This window comes from Fistularia commersonii, chromosome 1 (assembly GCF_037954325.1).
Source record: "Fistularia commersonii isolate RoL2024-O1a breed Wild chromosome 1, RoL_Fcom_v1.0, whole genome shotgun sequence".
Lineage (NCBI taxonomy): Eukaryota > Metazoa > Chordata > Actinopteri > Syngnathiformes > Fistulariidae > Fistularia > Fistularia commersonii.
In genome coordinates this window covers 26,544,934-26,566,246 of record NC_141284.1, presented here as the reverse complement: position 1 = coordinate 26,566,246, position 21,313 = coordinate 26,544,934, and the positions used below count along the sequence as shown (strand labels likewise).

Sequence of the window (21,313 nt, the reverse complement as noted above, 5' to 3'; positions counted from 1 at the left end):
GACCCGGAGGCGTTTTAGCGCCGAGCTCCTCTTTTGATCATTCTCAGATTTCCCCAATGTGGCGTTTACACCCCTTGGGTCTCCAGCGTTGGAGTAAAAGCGACAATAATCCCTTTGAAAAGAAATAAAGTTGGATTGAGGGAAGCAGTCAAATACAGTGCAAGTACTTCAAAATTTACACAAGACCAGCACATGGGTAAAGTTACTTTGCATCATCGGTCAGCAATCAGACAAAGGATTTTATTGTGGTTTATTTGCACTCAAATCATGTGATGAAGAGCTGCAACAAGAAAGGGGAGATTAAGGAACTCGATGTGATGACACACTGTTCAGCACCAGAGTAAACTAGGGTTGGACGGAGACACAAGATCAGAAGTAAAATAAGTCAAAGTAACGCAGTAATTACGGAGGTTTGCTGTAACGTAATCTCAACGCGTTCATCGAAATCGCGCGTGCGGCGCAAATAAAAAGTTACCGACACAATTACGCACCGAGAAAAATTTCAGGAGCTAAATAACAAACGGTAAACACAGCAGTTTGAGTTAAAAAAAAAAAAAAAAAAAAAAAAAGGATCAGTGCTTTTCTGCAGTCGCTAAACAAGCCTGCCCTCTAGTTTCCACGTGTGGCGATAATTATCTTTGCACCTCCTCTGATAACCACCGGCTTCGCCTTCCGTACGTCTCACAGTGGTAGGATAGAGTGCATCGGAAGTGTGTGCCGAGACTAGTTAATTCCCCGTCAGACCACCCGGTGTCCGATTTCGGATAAATAGCGGGTGAAAGGCTGTAAACCGTGAGCTGTGTTGTGCGAGAACCTTCCTTTAAATGTTAACCGCCGCTCTTGTCGAGACGAATAAAAACAGAGAAAATAATCGAAAATAGTCACCCTGGACGGCGGAGCGACAGAATCGTAAGTCCAATTCCTTTTTAACAACGTCTTGACTTGGCCAGGTTAGCGAAAGGATGTCGTCGATGAAAGTTTTTGGTGAATAATATTAAACGGATCTGCATGTTTGCGATAGAACATCGCAAACATTGAAACCTACTTATAATCAAAACCGATGAAAAAAGGACGTGTCCAGTTTGCACAAAGCAGTTGAGTAAATGATTTAATAAGATGTTTTGCTTTTAAAGCGTCATGTTAATTCCATTTGTAGCCGGTTACCGGAGCGTTTTCGCCGTGTCGCTTAACGACCAGGTAAGAAAAAGGCAGTTTAGGGTGAGACTTTTTTCGCTCTTCGTGTAAAACAAAACGAACGCCACCGTGAAGGATGCGGCGTGGCATGAGCCGTTTCCGTGGTTATGACGGCGGTCCCGAGGATGCCGCCGTGCACAGCGCGCACAGCATCAGTTCATTCACATTTGATGGGGCGGAACAGAAGTCTATTCTGCTATAAGGCTGTAAACATCCAAATAAAAACAGAACAATGATGAACTACAGTACACGGTCATCATGTAACTAACATTTCTAACAGCAGTGTCGAGGGGAAAAACACACACACACAAATAATAGCATATAAATATAAACAAATACATTACAAAGGATAGCTCGCTTCATAATATTTTGCACCAATTTGCTACGAATTTTCCGTGACTGACATGAATGTCACGCCAACACCTTTCTGATCCATGGTTACGTTTCATTCACCTCGGCTCACGTTAAAAAGACGTTAGTGGAGCTAAATCATATAAAAAAAGGCATCTAATAGTACATGATACAAGTGCAAAATTGTATTTTTCAGTGAGGTAACACAATCCCATCATAAAAACCGACTCGTCTCCGATACCCTTCTAACTATTAGTAAGATACGACAAGATCCTGTAGCTAAATTACTTGTTTCGCGATTCATTTGCTCATATTTGGTCGACAGTCAAACTCAAATTGGAAAGTTTACATCGCATTTTTTTTTTTTTTTTTTTTTTTGTCTTGACTCACATTCATTTTTTTTTTTTCCTTTTTATGGCAACATTTATAGACTCCAACGTCTTACAGTGCTAAGTACCTGTGCTGAGTTGAAAATGAAAACGTTACTTTTTTTTTTTTTTTTTTTTTTTTTTTAGAACTCCCACACACTGTTTGCTAAATATCCTCGGATGGAAACCCGGTTCCCTTTCTTGGCCTGGATTTCGGACGTGATATTCTTTTTTTTTTCCGATGTCGTGTCGTGACCTCCATTACCAGATGCCGCTGGACCTTCCGCCGGGAGGAGCGAGGATCCGGGCCGAGGATCTCTTTGGAATGTTGTCATCGATCTGAGCACCTGAAGGGGCAGCCAACGCAACAACGTTGAGTTTTAACAACTTATCGGTCTTCCTGGTTCTTCGGTTGATCACGGCACATTTGGGACTTCGGATTTTCATCTTTTTTTCAGCACGTTTCATTAAAATGTTCATATGTTTAACCTTTTGCGTGAGCTAAATGTGACGTCTGACCGGTTCACGCGGACTTTGAGGAGGCGAAAATAAGAATAAAAAATTTTTTGCGAGATTTGCGAATGTGTTTCGAGGAGTCAAAATTAACATAAAAACATTTTTGCGAAATTTGCGAATTTGTTTCGAGGAGCCGAAAATAAAAATAAAAACATTTTTGCGAGATTTGCGAATGTGTTTCGAGGAGCCAAAATTAACATAAAAACATTTTTGCGAGATTTGCGAATGTGTTTCGAGGAGCCAAAATTAACATAAAAACATTTTTGCGAAATTTGCGAATTTGTTTCGAGGAGCCGAAAATAAAAATAAAAACATTTTTGCGAGATTTGCGAATGTGTTTCGAGGAGCCGAAAATAAAAATAAAAACATTTTTGCGAGATTTGCGAATGTGTTTCGAGGAGCCAAAATTAACATAAAAACATTTTTGCGAAATTTGCGAATGTGTTTTGAGGAGCCAAAATTAACATAAAAACATTTTTGCGAAATTTGCGAATGTGTTTCGAGGAGCCGAAAATAAAAATAAAAACATTTTTGCGAGATTTGCGAATGTGTTTCAAGGAGCCGAAAATAAAAATAAAAACATTTTTGCGAGATTTGTGAATGTTACTGTTTCTATATGACTGTCTCAGAAATTTAGAATATTGTGATAAAGTTCTTTATCTTCTGTAATGCAATTAAAAAAACAAAAATTACTTTTTTGTGATATTCTAATAATTTGAGAAAGGATTTTTGAGTTTTCTTAAGATGTAAACCATAATCAGCAATATTAAAATAATAAAAGGATTGCAATATTTCAGTTGATTTGTAATAAATCCAGAATGACATTTTTGTTTTTGTTATTGTATTACAGAAAATAAAGAACTTCATCACAATATTCAAATTTTCTGAGACATTCCTGTATATATGAAAAGGAAGTTTTTCCTTAAGCTTGTTGCTATGTTGTGAATCTGACTTTATTCAGATTGCTGGTAGGATGGTGGCAACGTGTGTGTGTGTGTGTGTGTGTGTGTGTGTGCGCAAGTCTTACGGTATGATTGGACACCCAAGATTTTCCCCACCTGGTTATTACTATCACTTTTTTGCAGTACTTTACCCCAGTATTCCGGGTGTTCATCTTTATTTTTATTTAATTTTCACCAGCGCATGTTTACATGATCAGTTTCTGCATTCCTGCACGTAATTTCGATAGATTTAGGCGTTCCTGGCCCCGCCTCCTGACCCGCCCCGCCCGTGTAACAGGCTTAAAGGTTCATGCCTTTGTCATGGGTTCTTAAAAAAAAACCTGATGTTCAGTCAAAACAAATTCCTGCAGGATTTAAGCCTTTTGCAGATTTAAAATCCTCATTTTTAGATTCTTCTCAACACATTAATGGCTACGGATCATTGGGTGCAAAGTTTGTGCAAAGTCTTACTCCTTGGGGAAAATAAGAAAAGAATACATTAAAAAAAAAAAAAAAAAAAAAAATCAGATTCACTGATAAATTCAGAGATTTAAGGCCGTGTCGCCGTGGACGACACAGAGGACGATGGGAAGCTTCTGTTATTGCTATCTTTAAACTTCAACTTACAGGACTGTCTCAGAAAATTAGAATATTGTGATGAAAATTAAAAAAAAAAAAGTCCTTTTTCATGATATTCTAATATTTTGAGATTTTTGAGTTTTCTTAAGATGTAAGCCATAATCAGCAATAATAAAATAATAAAAAGGCTTGCAATATTTCAGTTGTTTTGCAATAAATCCAGAATGTATGACAATTTTTTTTTTTTTTGATTGCATTACAGAAGATAAAGAACTTTATCGCAATATTCTAATTTTCTGAGACAGTCCTGTAAATAAAGACCCTCAGTGAGCTGAAATCAGCGCCGTGTATCCCAGAGAAAACGTTTCATCCTGCAGATCAGTTTATGTTGACTGCAACGCCCTCATCAGGCCGCTCACAGTTCGGAGGAAACTAGAAAGCTAAGATATTACCGTGTATTTAAAGCTCGTTCTTGCTTTTAATTCTTTGTTGGAAGTGCTTATCAACTCCCAGCTTCATTGATTTAATAACAATCGGTCCGCGGCTGGAAATTAAACACGTGGGTCCAGCCGTCGATAACACGGACGGACGGAAGTGGACCCCGAAAAAAGGTGTGGTACGGCACGGCGCTCACCGGACAGGCTGAAACTGGATTCATGGAGGTCCCTCATGCCTCCATGTCGGGTGCAGGGACGCGTCGGCGTGTCCAGATCAGAAGCCCCGAGGTCCCTCTTCCCAGCGTTTGCAACGGGAACCACTTCCCCCGTGTAGGGCTCTCTTTCCACTGCTTTCACTGCCTGGCACTGGGTGAGGCCACCAGACCATAAACAAACAAGTAAAAGGCAAATTGATGTGAAATTCAAATTATTGAGTCACCGCCGTTCTTATAAAATTCATGTTGAGAATCTCCGTCGGTTCGTTTGTTATCGGTACCGTTTATTCCGCAGTCGGGAATTATATTTTCTACACCAAAGTGAAATTTAACACGTGAGCTTGATCCAATATGGCTCAAGTTTTCTCTTGTTTATAGAATTTAGACGGATCATTTAGGTGAATATTTTTCTATCAAGTTATTAAACTTGATGTTTAATTATCTTGTCGCGTTAATCTCTTTTGTTCTGTTAATCTTGGTTAGTTTGTGGGGTTTTTTTTTTTTCCACTTTGTTCTGTGAAATTTGGATTTTTTAATTTTTTTAAATCTTTATTTAATTGAATTTGAAAAGAACCGCCGTTAAAGAAACACTGGATGTTTCTTGCGGTTTCCCGATAAGAAGTGAGTGAAATAGCTTTATCTTTTCTTTTTTTTTTCTTTTAACTCCCCTACTTTTATGGGATTGCCCTGCTAATCCCTCTGATCCGCTGACATTTCCGGCAAGTTAATCTGCGTCGGGAATGTTGTTTTTTTAATTACCCACCTCTGTGTCAACCTCTGATTTATGAATCTAAAGCTCAGTGACTGCAAATAACACATTTTATTTTTTCTTCCTCTCCAAAGTAAAATCAGATTAAATTTTTGCGCCAAAAGAGAGTGTATTTTTACACTCCTTTACAATTATAGCTGGGATTCTGTCTTTGAATGCGACATCTATTATTGACGTCATTGGAATTAAGGAGAAAGGATGTAAAATGTATTAAAAAATATAGAAATCTGGGTCTTATTTAAGACTTTGCTAACCCACTGATCTTCCTTCTCGTGCTTTTTTTGCTCATTTCTTTGCAATTTACATTGGCATCACCCCTGAAAAATGACTTTTTTTTTTTTTTATTCCCCCCAGTATTGCTCATTTATGTTCAAATATACCCGTTTCTTTTAGCGATGTAATTCGTGGCCTGTTCTCCTGCAGAATTAGACCGGTATAATGAGTTTATCTGTGGAGGTTCCCAGTCAAACAGGTCAAATCTTGTCACCATCTTCTTCTCGTGGCGACTTGATTTTCTCGCCTGGATGTGAAACGTCTCCAAGGGGAAGAAAATAAGGTCCGGTTGCATCGAGAAAAAGAGCTTTGACAAGAATTAACCAGCAGAACGAGCTTCTCTAATCCGGTAACGTCCGGCTCCGGCCGCTAGGGGGAGTTCAGTGACCTCTTTGCCGCGATGCAATCTGCGGCTGCCTTTTTTTAATCCACAGCTCCATCTTTGACTTGATCTAAAATCCCCCGACGGCACGATTCCTTTATTCAATTCTATAAAACAATTATTCTTCTTCGTGTTTTCAAGAACTCGTAAAATAACACCGAAGTTTTTTTCCCCCCCGACGGTGAAACCGATCGATCGATCCGCTAGAGGTTTTTCTACAAACGCCTCCGTCTGGCGTACCTTTTCCCTCTGAACCATCTTCTTGTAAAGGAAATCCGGGAAGGTTCTCAGGGGGCAGAACTTTCCGGAGCCCTCGGCGCACGTGAACATGCCGTTTTCGTAAACCAGACGCCCGCGGCTGATGGTGACCAGGGGTACGCCGTGGCAACGGAGCCCCTCGTACAGGTTGGTGTCGCCTCCCTGGACCTGGTTCTCCACGGAGATGGTCCTACAAAAAAAAAAAACAGATGGTGAGGGCGGAAGAGAGCGCGAGAGAGAGAGATGCGTGACCCGATTTTGTCAGAGCGAAACATAATCCGCCTCGGAGATTTGGGATAAAAGCTGCGGCGAGACGAGCCGGTCGATGAGAGGAAGGATGGGGTTTCGTACTTGGATCCCTCCGGGTCCCAGACCACCACGTCAGCATCTGCACCCGGGATGATCCGGCCTTTCCTGGGATACAGGTTGTAGATCTTGGCCGCGTTGGCGCTCGTCACCGCTACGAAGCGATTCTCGTCCATCTTCCCGCCGATCTACAAATTGAGACGGGAATCACAATCATAATCTTCTTCTTCTTCTTCTTCTTTCGGCTTTTCCCTTCAGGGGTCGCCACAGCGAGTCAACTTTCTCCATCTAACCCTATTCTCTGGATCCTCCTCTCTCACACCAACTGCCTTCATATCTTCTCTCACTACGTCCATAAATCTTCTCTTTGGTCTTCCTCCAGACCTCTTGCCTGGCAGCTCCAATTCCAGCATCTGTCTACCAATATATTCTCTATCTCTTCTCTGTACATGACCCAACCATCTCAGTCTGGCTTCTCTGACCTTCTCTCCAAAACATCTAACATGTGCTGTCCTTCTGATAGACTCATTCCTGATCCTCTCCATCCTGGTCACTCCCAAAGAGAACCTCAGCATCTTCATCTCTGCAACCTCTAGTTCTGCCTGCTGTCTTTTGGTCATTGTAACAGTTTCTAGACCATACATCATCGCTGGTCTCACCACTGTCTTGTACACCTTTCCTTTTATTCTGGCTGAAAGTCTTCTTTCCGCACTCTCCGTTGCTCCGGACTGTTGACCCTAAGTACCTGAAATCCTCCGGCTTCTTGATCTCCACTCCCTGTAGCCTCACCGCTCCGCCCGAGTTCCTCTCGTTCACACACACATATTCTGTCTTGCTGCGACTAACTTTCATTCCTCTCCTTTCCAGAGCATACCTCCACCTCTCTAGATTTTCCTCTACCTGTTTTCTGCTCTCACTCCAGATCACAATGTCATCCGCAAACATCATGGTCCATGGGGATTCCTGTCTAACCTCATCTGTCAGCCTGTCCATCACCATTGCGAACAAGAAGGGGCTCAGAGCTGATCCCTGATGGAGTCCCACCTCCACCTTGAACTTCTCGGTTACCCCTACAGCACACCGTACCAGTGTCTCACAGCGAGCATACATGTCCTGCACCAGTCTAACATACTTCTCTGCCACTCCAGACTTCCTCATACAATACCAGAATAGTTAAAATAATAAAGGATAACAGGTTTTATCGACGAGGCCGCACGCACCACTCCTTTTTCCCAGATGACGCTCATTCGGTCCTGAACGCCGGGAAGCCCGTGGGGGATCTTGGTGAAATCGTCCTTGCCCATGGCTTTCTGTTTGGTGGTGAACGGCCGGTGGTCGGAGGTCAGGACGTTCAGGGTGTCGCTGAGACGGGACGGGTTTTGAAATCAGAAACATACCCACGACCTTTGACGCGCCGTCGATCGGGGTTTTTCTTTACCTTCCCAATAAGCTCATTAGGTAGTTGGGGGTGTTTGGGTCCAGGCGAAGGGGCGGCACGGTGACGTGGGCGGCGGCATGAGACCAGTCCTGATGATAATACTGCATGCCGGTCAGCACGGCGTGGGCCGTAGTCGTTTCCCCGTGGACCACCTTCCCTGGAACCAGCGAAGAAAAAGCCAAGGGATTGAGAAGTTTCACTCCGGCATTTAAGCCGCTACTTTTTTTTCCACCGCTTTTACAACGATACGGTTCATTTATGGATTTTTAGAGTGTGATTACGGTAGCTTCATTAGCGGACAAATGAAACAGTTTTGGCAAACCCGCTCGTATTTCGAATAATTCTTCAGATCAACCATTTTGCGCTCATTGCAAACGGCGCCATCATGAAAAGAGACACGCAGAAATGCATTTGAAAGCGATCCCTCTGGCCGAGAAGGAAATAAAGCTGCCGAACGTAAATTCGGCGTCTGTTTTGAAAAAAATAATTTGCATTATGTACCGGTAGTTGTAGACGTTATCGTCATTTATTTCATTAGAAGTTTTCCAATTTTTTTTCCTGTAACATATTGGTGCTTTAATATCTCACATTGCAACGGGGACACCTGCAGCTTACAGACAAGTGCGGCTTATTTATGTGCAATTTCTTTTATTTTCTAAAGCTAGTAGGTGCGGCTTAAATGAAGGTGCGTTCTAAGAATAAGAGCACGAAGGAAATTGTTGTGCCAGAGTTACAAGAAAAATATAACAATAATAAATAAAAGTAGAAAAATTGTATAAACAGTAAAAAATAAGGGAGAATAAGAAATACAAATAAACTATAAAGTGTCTTAAGTAACAAGTGAAAAATGCACAAGAGTATGCAAAAATATTGTACGTGTAGCTGCTATGAAATATTGCACAATTATGAACATATATACAATCATATGTCCAGAATTAACGGTACATTGAATTTTTGGCAGAAAGGAACTTATAAAACAACACTGAAAGGGATTCTCGTCATTTGTAACCATGTTTTATCTTCGCATTTGGATCATCTACAAAAGTCAGGGGACACTCATCAAAGCAAAGTCCCTGCCGAACTCTTTATCTGTTTGAATCGCAATCATTTATTGATCGATATTCATTTCTCCAGTTATCGCGTCACCCAGAAAATCAGAAATATTTAATATTCAGGTTTTCTCATTTCAGAGAATGGTAATACAGTGATCCCTCGCTATAACGCCGTTTACTTTTCACGGTTTTGCTCTTTGCATCGTGCATTGTGTTCTGCATTCTGATTGGCTAAAAAAAGTCCCTCCGCTTCTTCTCTACCTGTGCGTCAATAACGTTGCAGTTTAATATGTACACGTACGTAAAACAGCTTGCAAAATTTACATTGCGTACGTGCAAATTCTCTCACAATTTTGAGTTTCTCTAAAACCCATAATGTTGACAAAACGCTCTGGACCGACAAAAGCACCTTGCAGGGCCCAAAAGGCAGCGGAAGATGCTTTCTATCAGGGATAAAGTTAAACTTCTGGACATGCTAAGGGAAGGTAAAAGCTATGCTCCTGTAGGTCGGCATTACGGAATTAATGAATCTTCCGTTCGTTCCATAAAGAAGGAAGAAAAAAAAACATAAGGACGACAGCAGTAATAATTTTTAATAAGGATGCAAAAAGGGTTGCAACTGTCCGCAGCGAGACCACGGTAAGGATGGAGTCTGCGTTAGCTCTGTGGATTAATGACTGCAGGAAATAAAACATTACGTGGGATACAAACGTTATCTGCACAAAAGCGAGAATACAGTATCACAACTTTGCTTTGATGATTGAGCCTGTAAAATGGTTTGTTCTTTCTTTTCAATGTATAATAGAGTATTTAATTTTCTAATAATTGTAAAAAAAAAAGAAAGGTTTCTACTTCACGGATAAAAAAAAATGCACGTTAAGACTGAGCCTTACCCTGCATCTTGGCCGTCGCCACCACATCTCCGGCGGTCATGCTGGACACGCTCACCAGGTAGATCGGGCAGTGAGCCTGACAGAAAATACACGCATATATGGAAATAATTCGAGATGCAGATTCAGTTTATTGTTACATCTTCAGTGGTGAGCATCCGGATATCACTAATATCAGCAGTAATGTAAATATCTTCATCTCTTTACTATATATTGATATTTGCAGGAGAACTCTCACCCACCCGGTTGGCGATGGTTATAGCCCTGTGAGTCGCCTCTGCCTCCAACTAGAAAAAGAAATAAAAATAAAAAATTAATAAGACGTTGGTGAGAGCTGAGGTTGAGATCTTTTTTTTTTTTTTTTAAGAGTCGTACCTCCTCAGGCCTGCTGATTTCAATCCCCTCCGGGCCGCTGATGCCCAGATCCAACGCCTCCTTTGCACCCTGAGAAACACAGAAAAAAAAAAAAAAAAGAATAATTCAAAACAGGTGCACGTGATCCTACGTTCAATGTGGTGTGACGGAGTATCATCTTTATCGTTTTAATTTTTATGTTATTTACAGTGTAATTTCTTTGGCAAGATATACAGGACTGTCTCAGAAAATTAAAATATTGTGATTAAGTTCTCTATCTTCTGTAATGCAATTAAAAAAACAACAATGACTTTTTCATGATATTCTAATATTTTGAGATATATAGTATAAATACTAAAAGACTTTCAGTATTTCAGTTGATTTGTAATGAATCCAGAATGTATGACATTTTTGTTTTTGTAATTGCATTACAGAAGATAAAGAACTTTATCACAATATTCTAATTTTCTGAGACAGTCCTGTATTCCTTTTTAATTCCTCTTCCCTCAGCCGCAGGGAATCTTCAAATCTTTGTACTTGAGACCTTAAAACACTTGATAGCCTTAACCTTGACAATTTATATTTTATTGTATTTCTTATTCTCCCTCCCTCCTACTATTGTCTATTGTTGTTATGTTTTTGCTTGAAACTCTGGCACGACAATTTCCTTCGGGATAAATAAAGTTGTTCTCATCTCATCTCATTATTCAATGAATTTTGATGATTCATATTTTTTTTTTTAATTTATTTTTTTTTTTTTACCCCAGCAAGTAAATTGTTCAGAAATCAAAAGAATATTTAAACGGACAGAATAGTACAAAAAAAAAAAGGAATTATTATTATTTTTTTCTATTTCTTGATAGAGCTAAGATGAATGACACAGTCTTTTTTTTTTTTTTTTTTCTTTTTTGCTACAAACGCTTCCGATTTGGCCAACCGGTGCAATGAAACCCGGCACGAGGGGGGAGCGACTCCCCGCTTACCTCCGCCACCAGCTCCCCGTTCTCAGCGTGGACCCTGGCGATGGCGCCGATGTCCTTGCAGTGCTGCAGGGCCTGGAAGAGCTCGCTGTCCCGCAGCATGAAGGTGTCCTTGTAGGCCATGGACATCTGGAAGGAGTTGACCCCCTTCTCTCTCACCAGTTTCTCCATCTCGGACCAGACCTGCGAGGGAAGGAGACCGGCGTCCGGGAGCGTCTCTGCAGGGACGCTAAACCAAACCCATACCAGGTTTGATTTTGCGATGTCGCAGTCCAAGCTGCGCCGGATTTTTAATTTAAAAAAGATTTTTTTAATTTTCTGTCCGGTACGCGAAACCACTGCTAGCCTGAGCTAACAGCTAAACTCCAATGCAAATGATCTTAAATCTATCCTTTTTCAAAAAAAAAAAAAAAAAATCCTATTTATTGATTTGGACACATTTCGGAGCAATTCAATTCTGATTCAATTTCAACTCATTCTGAGGAAGATTTAAACGTATTAAATAAAATCATATGAGAAAGCCGGCGCTAGGATACGTTCAAGAAGAAGAAGACTCCAGAGGAGAACGACAAGTGCATGTTTTCTTCAATTCCTACGATTTATTTGCGTATTTTTCACTTCGGATGACATCTTTATTTCCATTGGTAAACCAATTTTGCGATAAGCGCGTGGGAGGCAGTACCTTGGGTCCCCACCAGGTGACCCCCACATGCAGGGCGTAGTCACAGCAGGTTTTGGCGTCGGCCGAGCCGCGGCACTTCTCGTACGCTTCCAGCAGAGACTCGTTCTTCTCTGGCAGGACGTGTCCGATCACCATCGTCGTGCCGCCGACTAAAGCCGCCTGGAAGGAGAGGAAGAATGTTTTTGAATATAACAACATAAAACGATGCAATATTTTGAAGACGGGTGCTTTTTTTTCTTATTTCCACAGGTTCGGTTTGAGCTTTACTTCGATTTTGTTTTAAGGTGAAGTTTGAAACAACAACCTCTGGCTTGAAAGTCAAAAAGACAGAATAGATAATGGAGGAATGAATGAATCAATCAATCAATGACCTGATATGAACGGTCGATCCCTGCCTGTTCTGAAAGTCTGAACTATATATCATCGACAATATCTTACAAATAAGTCAAAACCAGAAATTGAAAGAGATCTGTTTTCTTTTCCGTGTTGATAATATGCTACACGTTACAACCGTGGGGGGGAATTGCAACCATAAAAACCTATCTTTAACCTAAAAAAAACAAAAAACAAAAACTGTGCAATATTTCATTTCACTGTGCAATATTCAGAACTCTGCAATATTTCATTTCATAACAGTACACTACAATTTTTCCTTTTATCATACGATTGTGCACTCCTTACCTCACTTGTTACTAAGACACTTTATAGTTTCACTGAGACACTTTATAGTTTATAGTTTATTTTATTTCTAATTCTGCCTTTTCTTTTTAATATTTATTACTGTTATATTTTCTGTAACTCTGGCACAACAATTTCCTTCGGGATTAATAAAGTTGTTCTTCTCTTATCTTATCTTATCTTATCTTATTTACTTGAAGTCATGTGAAATCCGTGTTTTTATTAATGGTGACTGGAGAAGGTGACAAGGAGATCGGATGTATGGATTTGCAGAGTCCATAAAGTGTAAGGAGGCTTTAATCGGTGCGTTTACACACTTCCTCCATGAATACACACTCTGAACGCTCGTCACCGCTGCCTTTTATTGATATGTACAAAACACTGTTACGGCGACAATAAAATCTTCACGGTGCTTTAACCCTAACAGCCCGCTCAAGATATAAATCCATAATTATTGGTGAGAGACTCTGCTGGTGCCGATGGGATGTAAGAAAAGATATACAACAATACTAAAATGATTATTTTGGAAATCCGATATCTGCTTAAAAGTGGGATTTTTTATTTTAAATTTTATTCTCATTAATTTTTTATTTATTTTTTGACGCAAAATAAGTCAGTTAGATCATTTCGTATTATTTCTTGGTATGCCTGGGACATGTTTTGGGTTGTTTCCCCCCCAACGTTTTTGAATTCTTGATTATTTTCACCTCATTAACAACATTAACATTTTTCAACAATTTCCTTTGGGATAAATAAAGTCGTTCTTATTCTCATTCTTATTAAGAAATGATTTTAATAACATTGCCCAATGTGGTCAATTTCCCGACTCACTAGGTGATTTATTTTATTTGATTTTATTTAATTTTTTTACCGAGCACTAATTTGAATCTGGTTGAATGAACGTGTAAAATCATTTTTAATGCTAAAAAAGCACTCATTTGAATCTGGTTGAATGAACGTGTAAAATCATTTTTAATGCTAAAAAAGCACTCATTTGAATCTGGTTGAATGAACGTGTAAAATCATTTTTAATGCTAAAAAAGCACTACATTGAATCTGTTTGAATGAACATGTAAAATCATTTTAAATGCTTTATTTGATTTTATTTTATTTGATTTTATTTAATTTTTTTACCGAGCACTAATTTGAATCTGGTTGAATGAACGTGTAAAATCATTTTTAATGCTAAAAAAGCACTAATTTGAATCTGGTTGAATGAATGTGTAAAATCCTTTTTAATGCTAAAAAAGCACTCATTTGAATCTGGTTGAATGAACGTGTAAAATCATTTTTAATGCTAAAAAAGCACTCATTTGAATCTGTTTGAATGAACATGTAAAATCATTTTAAATGCTTTATTTGATTTTATTTTATTTGATTTTATTTAATTTTTTTACCGAGCACTAATTTGAATCTGGTTGAATGAACGTGTAAAATCATTTTTAATGCTAAAAAAGCACTCATTTGAATCTGTTTGAATGAACATGTAAAATCATTTTAAATGCTTTATTTGATTTTATTTTATTTGATTTTATTTAATTTTTTTACCGAGCACTAATTTGAATCTGGTTGAATGAACGTGTAAAATCATTTTTAATGCTAAAAAAGCACTCATTTGAATCTGGTTGAATGAACATGTAAAATCATTTTAAATGCTTTATTTGATTTTATTTTATTTGATTTTATTTAATTTTTTTACCGAGCACTAATTTGAATCTGGTTGAATGAACGTGTAAAATCCTTTTTAATGCTAAAAAAGCACTCATTTGAATCTGTTTGAATGAACATGTAAAATCATTTTAAATGCTTAAAAAAACATAAAACTCACACATATCTCCATAAATGGCCCCGGCCTTTTACGCTGTAATATCATTGCACAGTCAGCTCTTCCTAGTTTTGTCCCACCCGAATAAAATGCAGATGCTATAAACCTAAATTGCAGTCCCTCTTACTAATCCCAGCACAAGAGTGTTTTGTGTACAAGTGTGTGCTTCACTGAGCATCTGTCAGCTGACCCCCGACCGTCCAGACTTGCGTTGTGGGAGCGAAGGCGGGGGTGTTCGGAGGGGGTCGCGGGTCTGAGAGCCATTGTTTCCAAGCACAAAGACGTGTGTGAAAAGGCTTTGCGGCAGTCTTTGCAGCAGCAGCCACCCCCCCCCCCCCCCCCCACCACCTCCTGATCGCCATGGAAACAGATAGCGATCCGCATTTGTCTCCCAGACGTATTCTGGAGCGCCGCGGCGTGCGGGGAGGGGCCGGCGGGGGGATGACGGGCGAGGCCGGTGAGCGGTTTCCGTCACCGAGGTGGTTCCAGAGGCACAAAAGCCGTCATCCTTCAGCCTCCTTCATCTCCAGATGCTCGAGGTTGATGAGTCATCGCGGCCCGAAGCGCACGAGGGGGGGGGAGCTGGAGGATCCCGGTCGGCGTCCGTGACGACGCCATTACGCTCTTTCTGGCGGCGGCCGGGCCTCGCCTGCTAACGTCAACATGCCGAATCATCGCCGCCATCAAACTGCTGTGACTGGCGTTTGTGACTGAAACGATTCTGATTTAAATAAACCCAGCTATGTTTGGTTATTTCCTCGCAGCGGATGAGTTCCAGAGATTTGAATTTTGATCATGTTTTTGTCACCAAGTTAGGCTATGCAGTGTGTGTGTGTGTGTGTGTGTGTGTGTGTGTGTCTTTGTCAAAAAAAACAAAAAAAACTCACTAACCCAAGCTTACTGTTCTGTATATTTCCTGTGCATCGTGTATTTGCAAGTGTTATTCGCAGTCCCTACGTCCTCTATTGTAAGTCGCTTTGGATAAAAGCGTCTGCAAATAAATGTAATGTAATGATCAGAACAGAAATCCTGAATTGAAACTTTTGTAAAACGTGCATAAACGATCGAAAGTGAATTTACGTTATAATCGAACCTTATATTTTTTTTAATAATACACACATTCATGCGCATTAAGAAAATACGAGCCCTTTGAAATGTAGTGGATTGGAAGTATAAAGTAGTATTGTATGAAAATTAGTTACTTTTATCAATGTTTCTTTGAGTCTTGATGGAGAATATTTCGAAAGGGTGTCCTTGCAGGTATCACTCTGTCAGAGAAAAACTAAAAACCCGTTCGGTGTCCAAACAGAGTGGAGTAAAAGTGCCTTCTGGTGCGAGAAGTTAAGATAAAGAAGTACATAAAAGAAAAAAAACATCCAATAAAGACAACCGATAGCTGAATTCAACGACCAAGTGAGGAGGCTCTGATACTCTGATACTCTATGCAGTTCAACTAATTAAATCACTTCTGTCGGAAGTACAAGTCACAGGAGCCACCGCAGCAGAGGAGAGACGGTCCCTTGAATCCACCAAAACCACGAGCGCCAGGGAGGCAGATTATCGCCGCCATCGTCATCGAGATCGGAGGCGATAACCGAACATTCCTTGTTGGATTCCCGGCTCCTCCTAGTTTGTCCCAAGTGCTGTTGAGCAAGACACTGAACCCCAAACTGCTCCCCAGGAGCCTACCGCTCATCCACGATGGGACACATTTTCCCACGGGGATTAATGAAGGATAAATTAATATTATTATTATTATGAAATACTGTACAAAGCGACCGCTTCACCAGACGCAAACTCGCTCCAGCCATCGCTGTGTTCCAGGCCATTGTTTTTCAAAACCCTTTTGCACGATCAACTTAACACATTTTTGAAAGCAACACTTCTTCTTGACAATTCCTCCACGCCGTACGAGCACGCAATTGGTGTTTAGGTGCTAGTTAGCGGCGACAAAGCATTTTGGCGTCTCCTGCTCTCTGTTAAAAAAACAAAACCCTTTACCTGCATGGAACGACAAGACAGCCCAAATACGATTCGTACCTCGACAGAGGATGGGTCTGTTAGATGACTCCGCGGAAAACTGCCGTAAGAAAATCATTTTTGACCGAGCGTCTTGGGCGGCATCTCTGAGAGCCCTTCCTCTGGAGTCAGGGTGTGGCTCTCAGGAGAGAGAAACTGCTGCATCGCCTGGTTTTTGCCACGTACTTTGTTTCCCGACGATATTAAAAGCCAGAAAACGATAAGGTTAACTTTACTGAAAAAAAAAACAAAAAAAAAACAACCAAAATCATCAATTCTAGCTTTAAAACCAGATCACCCAAAGTTTCCTGCCCTGATTTGACAGGAGAAAGGATGTGTCTGAAATAAACGGCATCTCTTGAGCTGAAAATAAACTTCAGAGTGCTCTCTTGTGAGACTCCAATAAAAATAGGTGGAAAAAACTCACTTTAGCATCAACGGAGACCTGAGGTTGGTTTAAATAAGGACAAAGCAAAAATCCTAAAACGCTTCACAGCCTCTTCGCTCTTCGCTCCGTTACCTTGGTGCCGCTGTAGAAGTCGTCCGCCGTGGTCGCGTTCATGAAACTCTCCTCCAGGTGGACGCTGGTGTCGATGCCCCCCGGCATCACCAGCTTCCCGGAGGCGTCGATGACTTTGGCCCCGCCGGGGATCATCAGCTCCTTCCCCACCTGCTGGATGATGCCGTTCTCGATGTAAACGTCCGCCTCTTGGGTGCAGTCGTCGTTCACCACCTTGCCGCCCTTTATCAAAATCCGCACCATTGCTGCGCTGGAAGACATGACGATAGCTCTGCGAGGAAGACGGAAGCGACTGTCAATACCAATTACGATAAATACCATTACAGATGGAAAGATACGAGCGGGAATTTCTTTTTTTTTTTTTTTTCCCCCGCGGAAAGTCTAATTTCAGTACCTCATTGTGAGACAGAGTGGCAACACCAGAGAGTACAATGAGTGACGCTGCTCGGCGAGCCGTCTGTCAGGCTGCGACTGACTTCGGAGGGTCGGTGTCAGTCACCGGCGGTGGCGTGACGTCCCACCGCAACACCGAAGCAGGGGGTGAATGGAAATGTGAGAATTGACCCTGGGCTACGTCGTATCTGGGATTTACAAATGTGTTCATTTGGCCGATATCTGATCCGAACGTGGCCGCCTTGATATCCTAAGAGTCTCTAAATACACATAGAAAAAATGTGATTTTCGAATTTACACATTTAAGTGTATACTTAACACTAGAGTGGTCCCTTAAGATACGAACCATTTCATTTATTATTTCTTTTGAGATACGCAGCAAGATTGGAACAAATGTTACAAAACAAGAAAAGATAAGGTAAGATAAGGTAAGACAAGATAAGATAAGATAAGATAAGATAAGATAAGATAAGACAGAACAAGACATGACAAGACATGACAAGATAAGATAAGATAAGATAAGATAAGATAAGATAAGATAAAATAAGATAAGATAAGATAAGACAAGACAAGACAAGAGATAAGATAAGATAAGATAAGATAAGATAAGATAAGATAAGACAAGACATGACATGACAAGATAAAATAAGATAACACAAGACAAGACAAGAGATAAGATAAGATAAGATAAGATAAGATAAGATAAGATAAGATAAGATAAGATAAGATTCATTTTATTGATCCCCATTGGGGGAATTCCTTTGTCACAGCAGCGTAACAATTATAATGTCAAAAAACAACTCGGAATTAAAGGAAATGAATATGAATATAAATATGAGTAAATATATAAACAGGCAGAAGACAGGAGACAGTAAGTCAAAAAAATATATAAATTGCTGAATAAATAGACAACAAACAACAACAACATCAGGGGATGACTTCAAGGAACAATGAGGGTGAAAAATAAACAACTAGAACTAAACAACAATATAAATAGTGACAATCCTTGAAATACCAAAAAAAAAATTCATGATATAAATATGAGAGCGAGAAAATCAAAATTTGAAATTCACCCCTTCACTTATGTGGCATAATTTTATGTCTTTGAGTTTATTTTGCGTATTCTTTTTAATAATCATCACGGGCCCAAAGACAGCAAAGAAGATGCTTTCTATGGAAATTAACCACGAAAAAATAGCAAAGCACAAACATTTTCTTTCTTTTTCAGGGTTTTTCTATATTGATGTCCCTATTTTGTGAGTTTTGGGTGGGGTCATAAATAAGTAATTAGTTTTCTGTTATTTTAGAATGGGTAAAATTCATTTAAGATTTAAAATAAAATCAACATATGAATTAAACAAATTCAATTCGTACATTAAGGGACCACAGTATTTCACAGTGATACAGTGTTTTCTGTCTTGTTTGGTGCCGTTTTCTGGTGTAGCGTTGCAAATCATGCAGCCTGAGCATCTTACCATCATTCAAAATATTACTGTCTGCAAGACATGATAGTTAGACGCCTTCTAACACTCCTGGGTTTCTTTTTTTTTTTTTTTTTTTTGGGTTTTAAGTCAGATGTTGCATTTCAACATTATCCAATTTAATGTTGTTTTTTTTTCTTTTAAAGTTTTAAAAGAACTCCAGGATGCAAAAAGTGTGAAATTTTAACCCGGATGTTTGAAAACAATCGGATCAATGTGGACCAATGCTATCAAGCACTTCGAAAACGACACGGTGTCAGAAAGCTATAAAAGTGGAGGCCGTTTAGTTTCCCCATCGCCCCCCTTTGCTTAAATTTAACGGGCATTTTCAACCATTCAAAGACCGTCGATTTCATTTTAACACCCACGACTCTGGAGCCGGTGGTCACCTCGCTGTCTCAGATGGATCTCAGGGGTCACCGGCGGGAGGAGGCCCCAGGACCCTCCTGCAGATGCAGGTGCAAACATGCACCGCTGGACTTCAGTGAGATGGAAGCAATGATCTACTCCTTCACCTCTGTGTTCAGAAAATCAATGACATGATGCTGAAGTGTGTGTGTGTGTGTGTGTGTGGGAAGGGGGGGTCCTCTCCTTTGCGTGATAGCGTGCATTTGTGCGTCTGCAGGGTGCGGCAAGTTTACTGCATGGTGTGGAGACTCCCTCCTTCACACATCCACTGCTCGATGCATGATCTGGAGGATGGAGCCCCCCGAAGGGCGTGAGCTGCTCCACCTGCACCATGACTGCGTTATTCCTGCTCCACTACAAGGCTATAAACACGCTTTTTATTGCACAGGGGATAGAAATTTTAAATGCAACATCTTTGCAAAGCCGTGCAGATGCAGTGAAAGCGGTTATTTTATATGTAAAGGTGATCTCCCTTCAGGAAATCGGGTGGGATGTTGGATAAGTTGGATCACGGAGGGATGACACAAAAGAAAAGCGGGTTGCATCCGACGCGGAATTTAAAATCCCACGCCGATCCGTGGATCTCCACCCCGAACACGGCGTCCCCGGCGTTGCAGCCGAGCGGAGGAGGAAGAGGAGAGCGGCCGCCCGGCGCCAGACGTGCAACGACGGCGCACAAACAAAGTCTCCCGGGGTGAGGAGGCGGGGAAGAGGGGGAGGAATCCCCGACCTCCCCGCCCGGCCTCCCTCCCTCGACGACCCGACATACCTGCTCCTCTCCGGGGGCTGCGGCTCCTTCTCGGCTCTCCGGTGACTTCCTGACTAGCGTGGAAGTGGGAGAGCAAGGGGTGGGGGGAGGGCACGATCCACGAAGCACGATCCACCACAGACAGCTCTTCCCACGGAGACACTCACGCACACTCACGCACAGACACGCATGTACACGCCAGATGGATGCCTTCCTGGCCGGTCCGGGACCAGCGGAGCGCAGCAGCATCACCATCAAGTTGGCGTGGACGAGCAAATTGAGTTTCCGGTTAGCGGTTTCAAAATAAAAGCAACGATCGTTCCGCTCAGCGATAAGCAAAACAAAGGTTACAAACACTTTTCACATTCATAAAAACACAAAGAAAATGAAGCAACATCAACACATTTTATATTTGGTGTCTGTCTTTTCATTCTGTCATCTATTCTTATCCTTATTGTTGTTCTTTATTCTGCTGTCTATTTATTTGTGGATGTATTTTGCTACCTTTTAATTATCTCTCTATTTATATTTATATTCATATTTATTGATACTATAATTGTTATGCTTCTATGACAAAAGAATATCTCTTATGGGGATTAATAAAGTATATCTTATCTTATCTTATCTTATCTAAAAAAGAGAATCCAAAAAGCTTCAAATATCCACTCTGCAAATATATACTTACATGGTTGTGTTATTTATATTCATTTATGGTTTTGAATTTAGCAATCTTTAATAGAGTTAATCAATATGTTTAGTTATCAGTTACTTGTATTTTTAATTTGACAACAAGGTCTTTTTTCCATTTAATAATTTATAGAGACATTTATAATTTATAATTTACAATAATGAGCAGTGGAAAGACAGCAATTGAAAACAAAACAATGTAAAGATATAGAAAAATGCCTCAACTGTCGAGTATCTTGAATAAAAAGCTAAACAAATAATAAAAATATAATAATATATAAAACATAACAAATGAAAATAAATTAAATATAACGCACTTATTTAAATATTTATTTATAATGTCTAACACACGTACATATTTTCCATAATTATATATATATAAATATATATAAAAAAGAACTTGTAGCCATGCTTTTATTTTACTACTTCCGGCAGGAATCTCTACGTTACCGACTGTCCTGACACCGCGCGCAGCATCCAGTCGGTGCGGCGGTGTGACTGACCAATCAGAGGCGCGGAGTGAAGGCTCGGTCGCCTAAGCAACCAATTACCTCCGGCTCAGGGCGTGT

General features: G+C 40.4%; 1 protein-coding gene across 2 annotated transcripts; it reads right to left on the bottom strand.

Annotated features, from left to right (window-relative positions):
* Positions 1-545: 545 nt before the first annotated feature.
* dpysl5a (dihydropyrimidinase like 5a) lies at positions 546-20,249 on the bottom strand. Of its 2 annotated transcripts, none has more exons than XM_086157287.1 (13): positions 20,079-20,249; positions 17,028-17,298; positions 11,986-12,144; positions 11,307-11,486; positions 10,345-10,413; positions 10,212-10,256; positions 9,973-10,048; positions 8,028-8,184; positions 7,810-7,951; positions 6,635-6,777; positions 6,266-6,473; positions 4,584-4,752; positions 546-2,260 (listed from the first exon to the last, which is right to left on the bottom strand). In XM_086157287.1, the coding sequence occupies exons 2-13, from the start codon at positions 17,286-17,288 to the stop codon at positions 2,175-2,177; spliced, it is 1,695 nt and encodes a 564-aa protein (XP_086013413.1). In that variant the 5' UTR covers positions 17,289-17,298; positions 20,079-20,249; the 3' UTR covers positions 546-2,174. The 2 variants fall into 2 exon arrangements, with proteins under 2 accessions (XP_086013413.1, XP_086013404.1); XM_086157278.1 differs by lacking the exon at positions 20,079-20,249 and adding an exon at positions 17,422-17,503.
* Between the last annotated feature and the right edge of the window lie 1,064 nt (positions 20,250-21,313).

Coding starts and splice junctions, on each gene's coding strand:
- dpysl5a (XM_086157278.1), bottom strand. Junction 6,474..6,634: donor TGGGACCCGGAGGGATCCAA/GTACGAAACCCC, acceptor TTTTTTTTGTAG/GACCATCTCCGTGGAGAACC. Junction 4,753..6,265: donor AGATGGTTCAGAGGGAAAAG/GTACGCCAGACG, acceptor GGCCTCACCCAG/TGCCAGGCAGTGAAAGCAGT.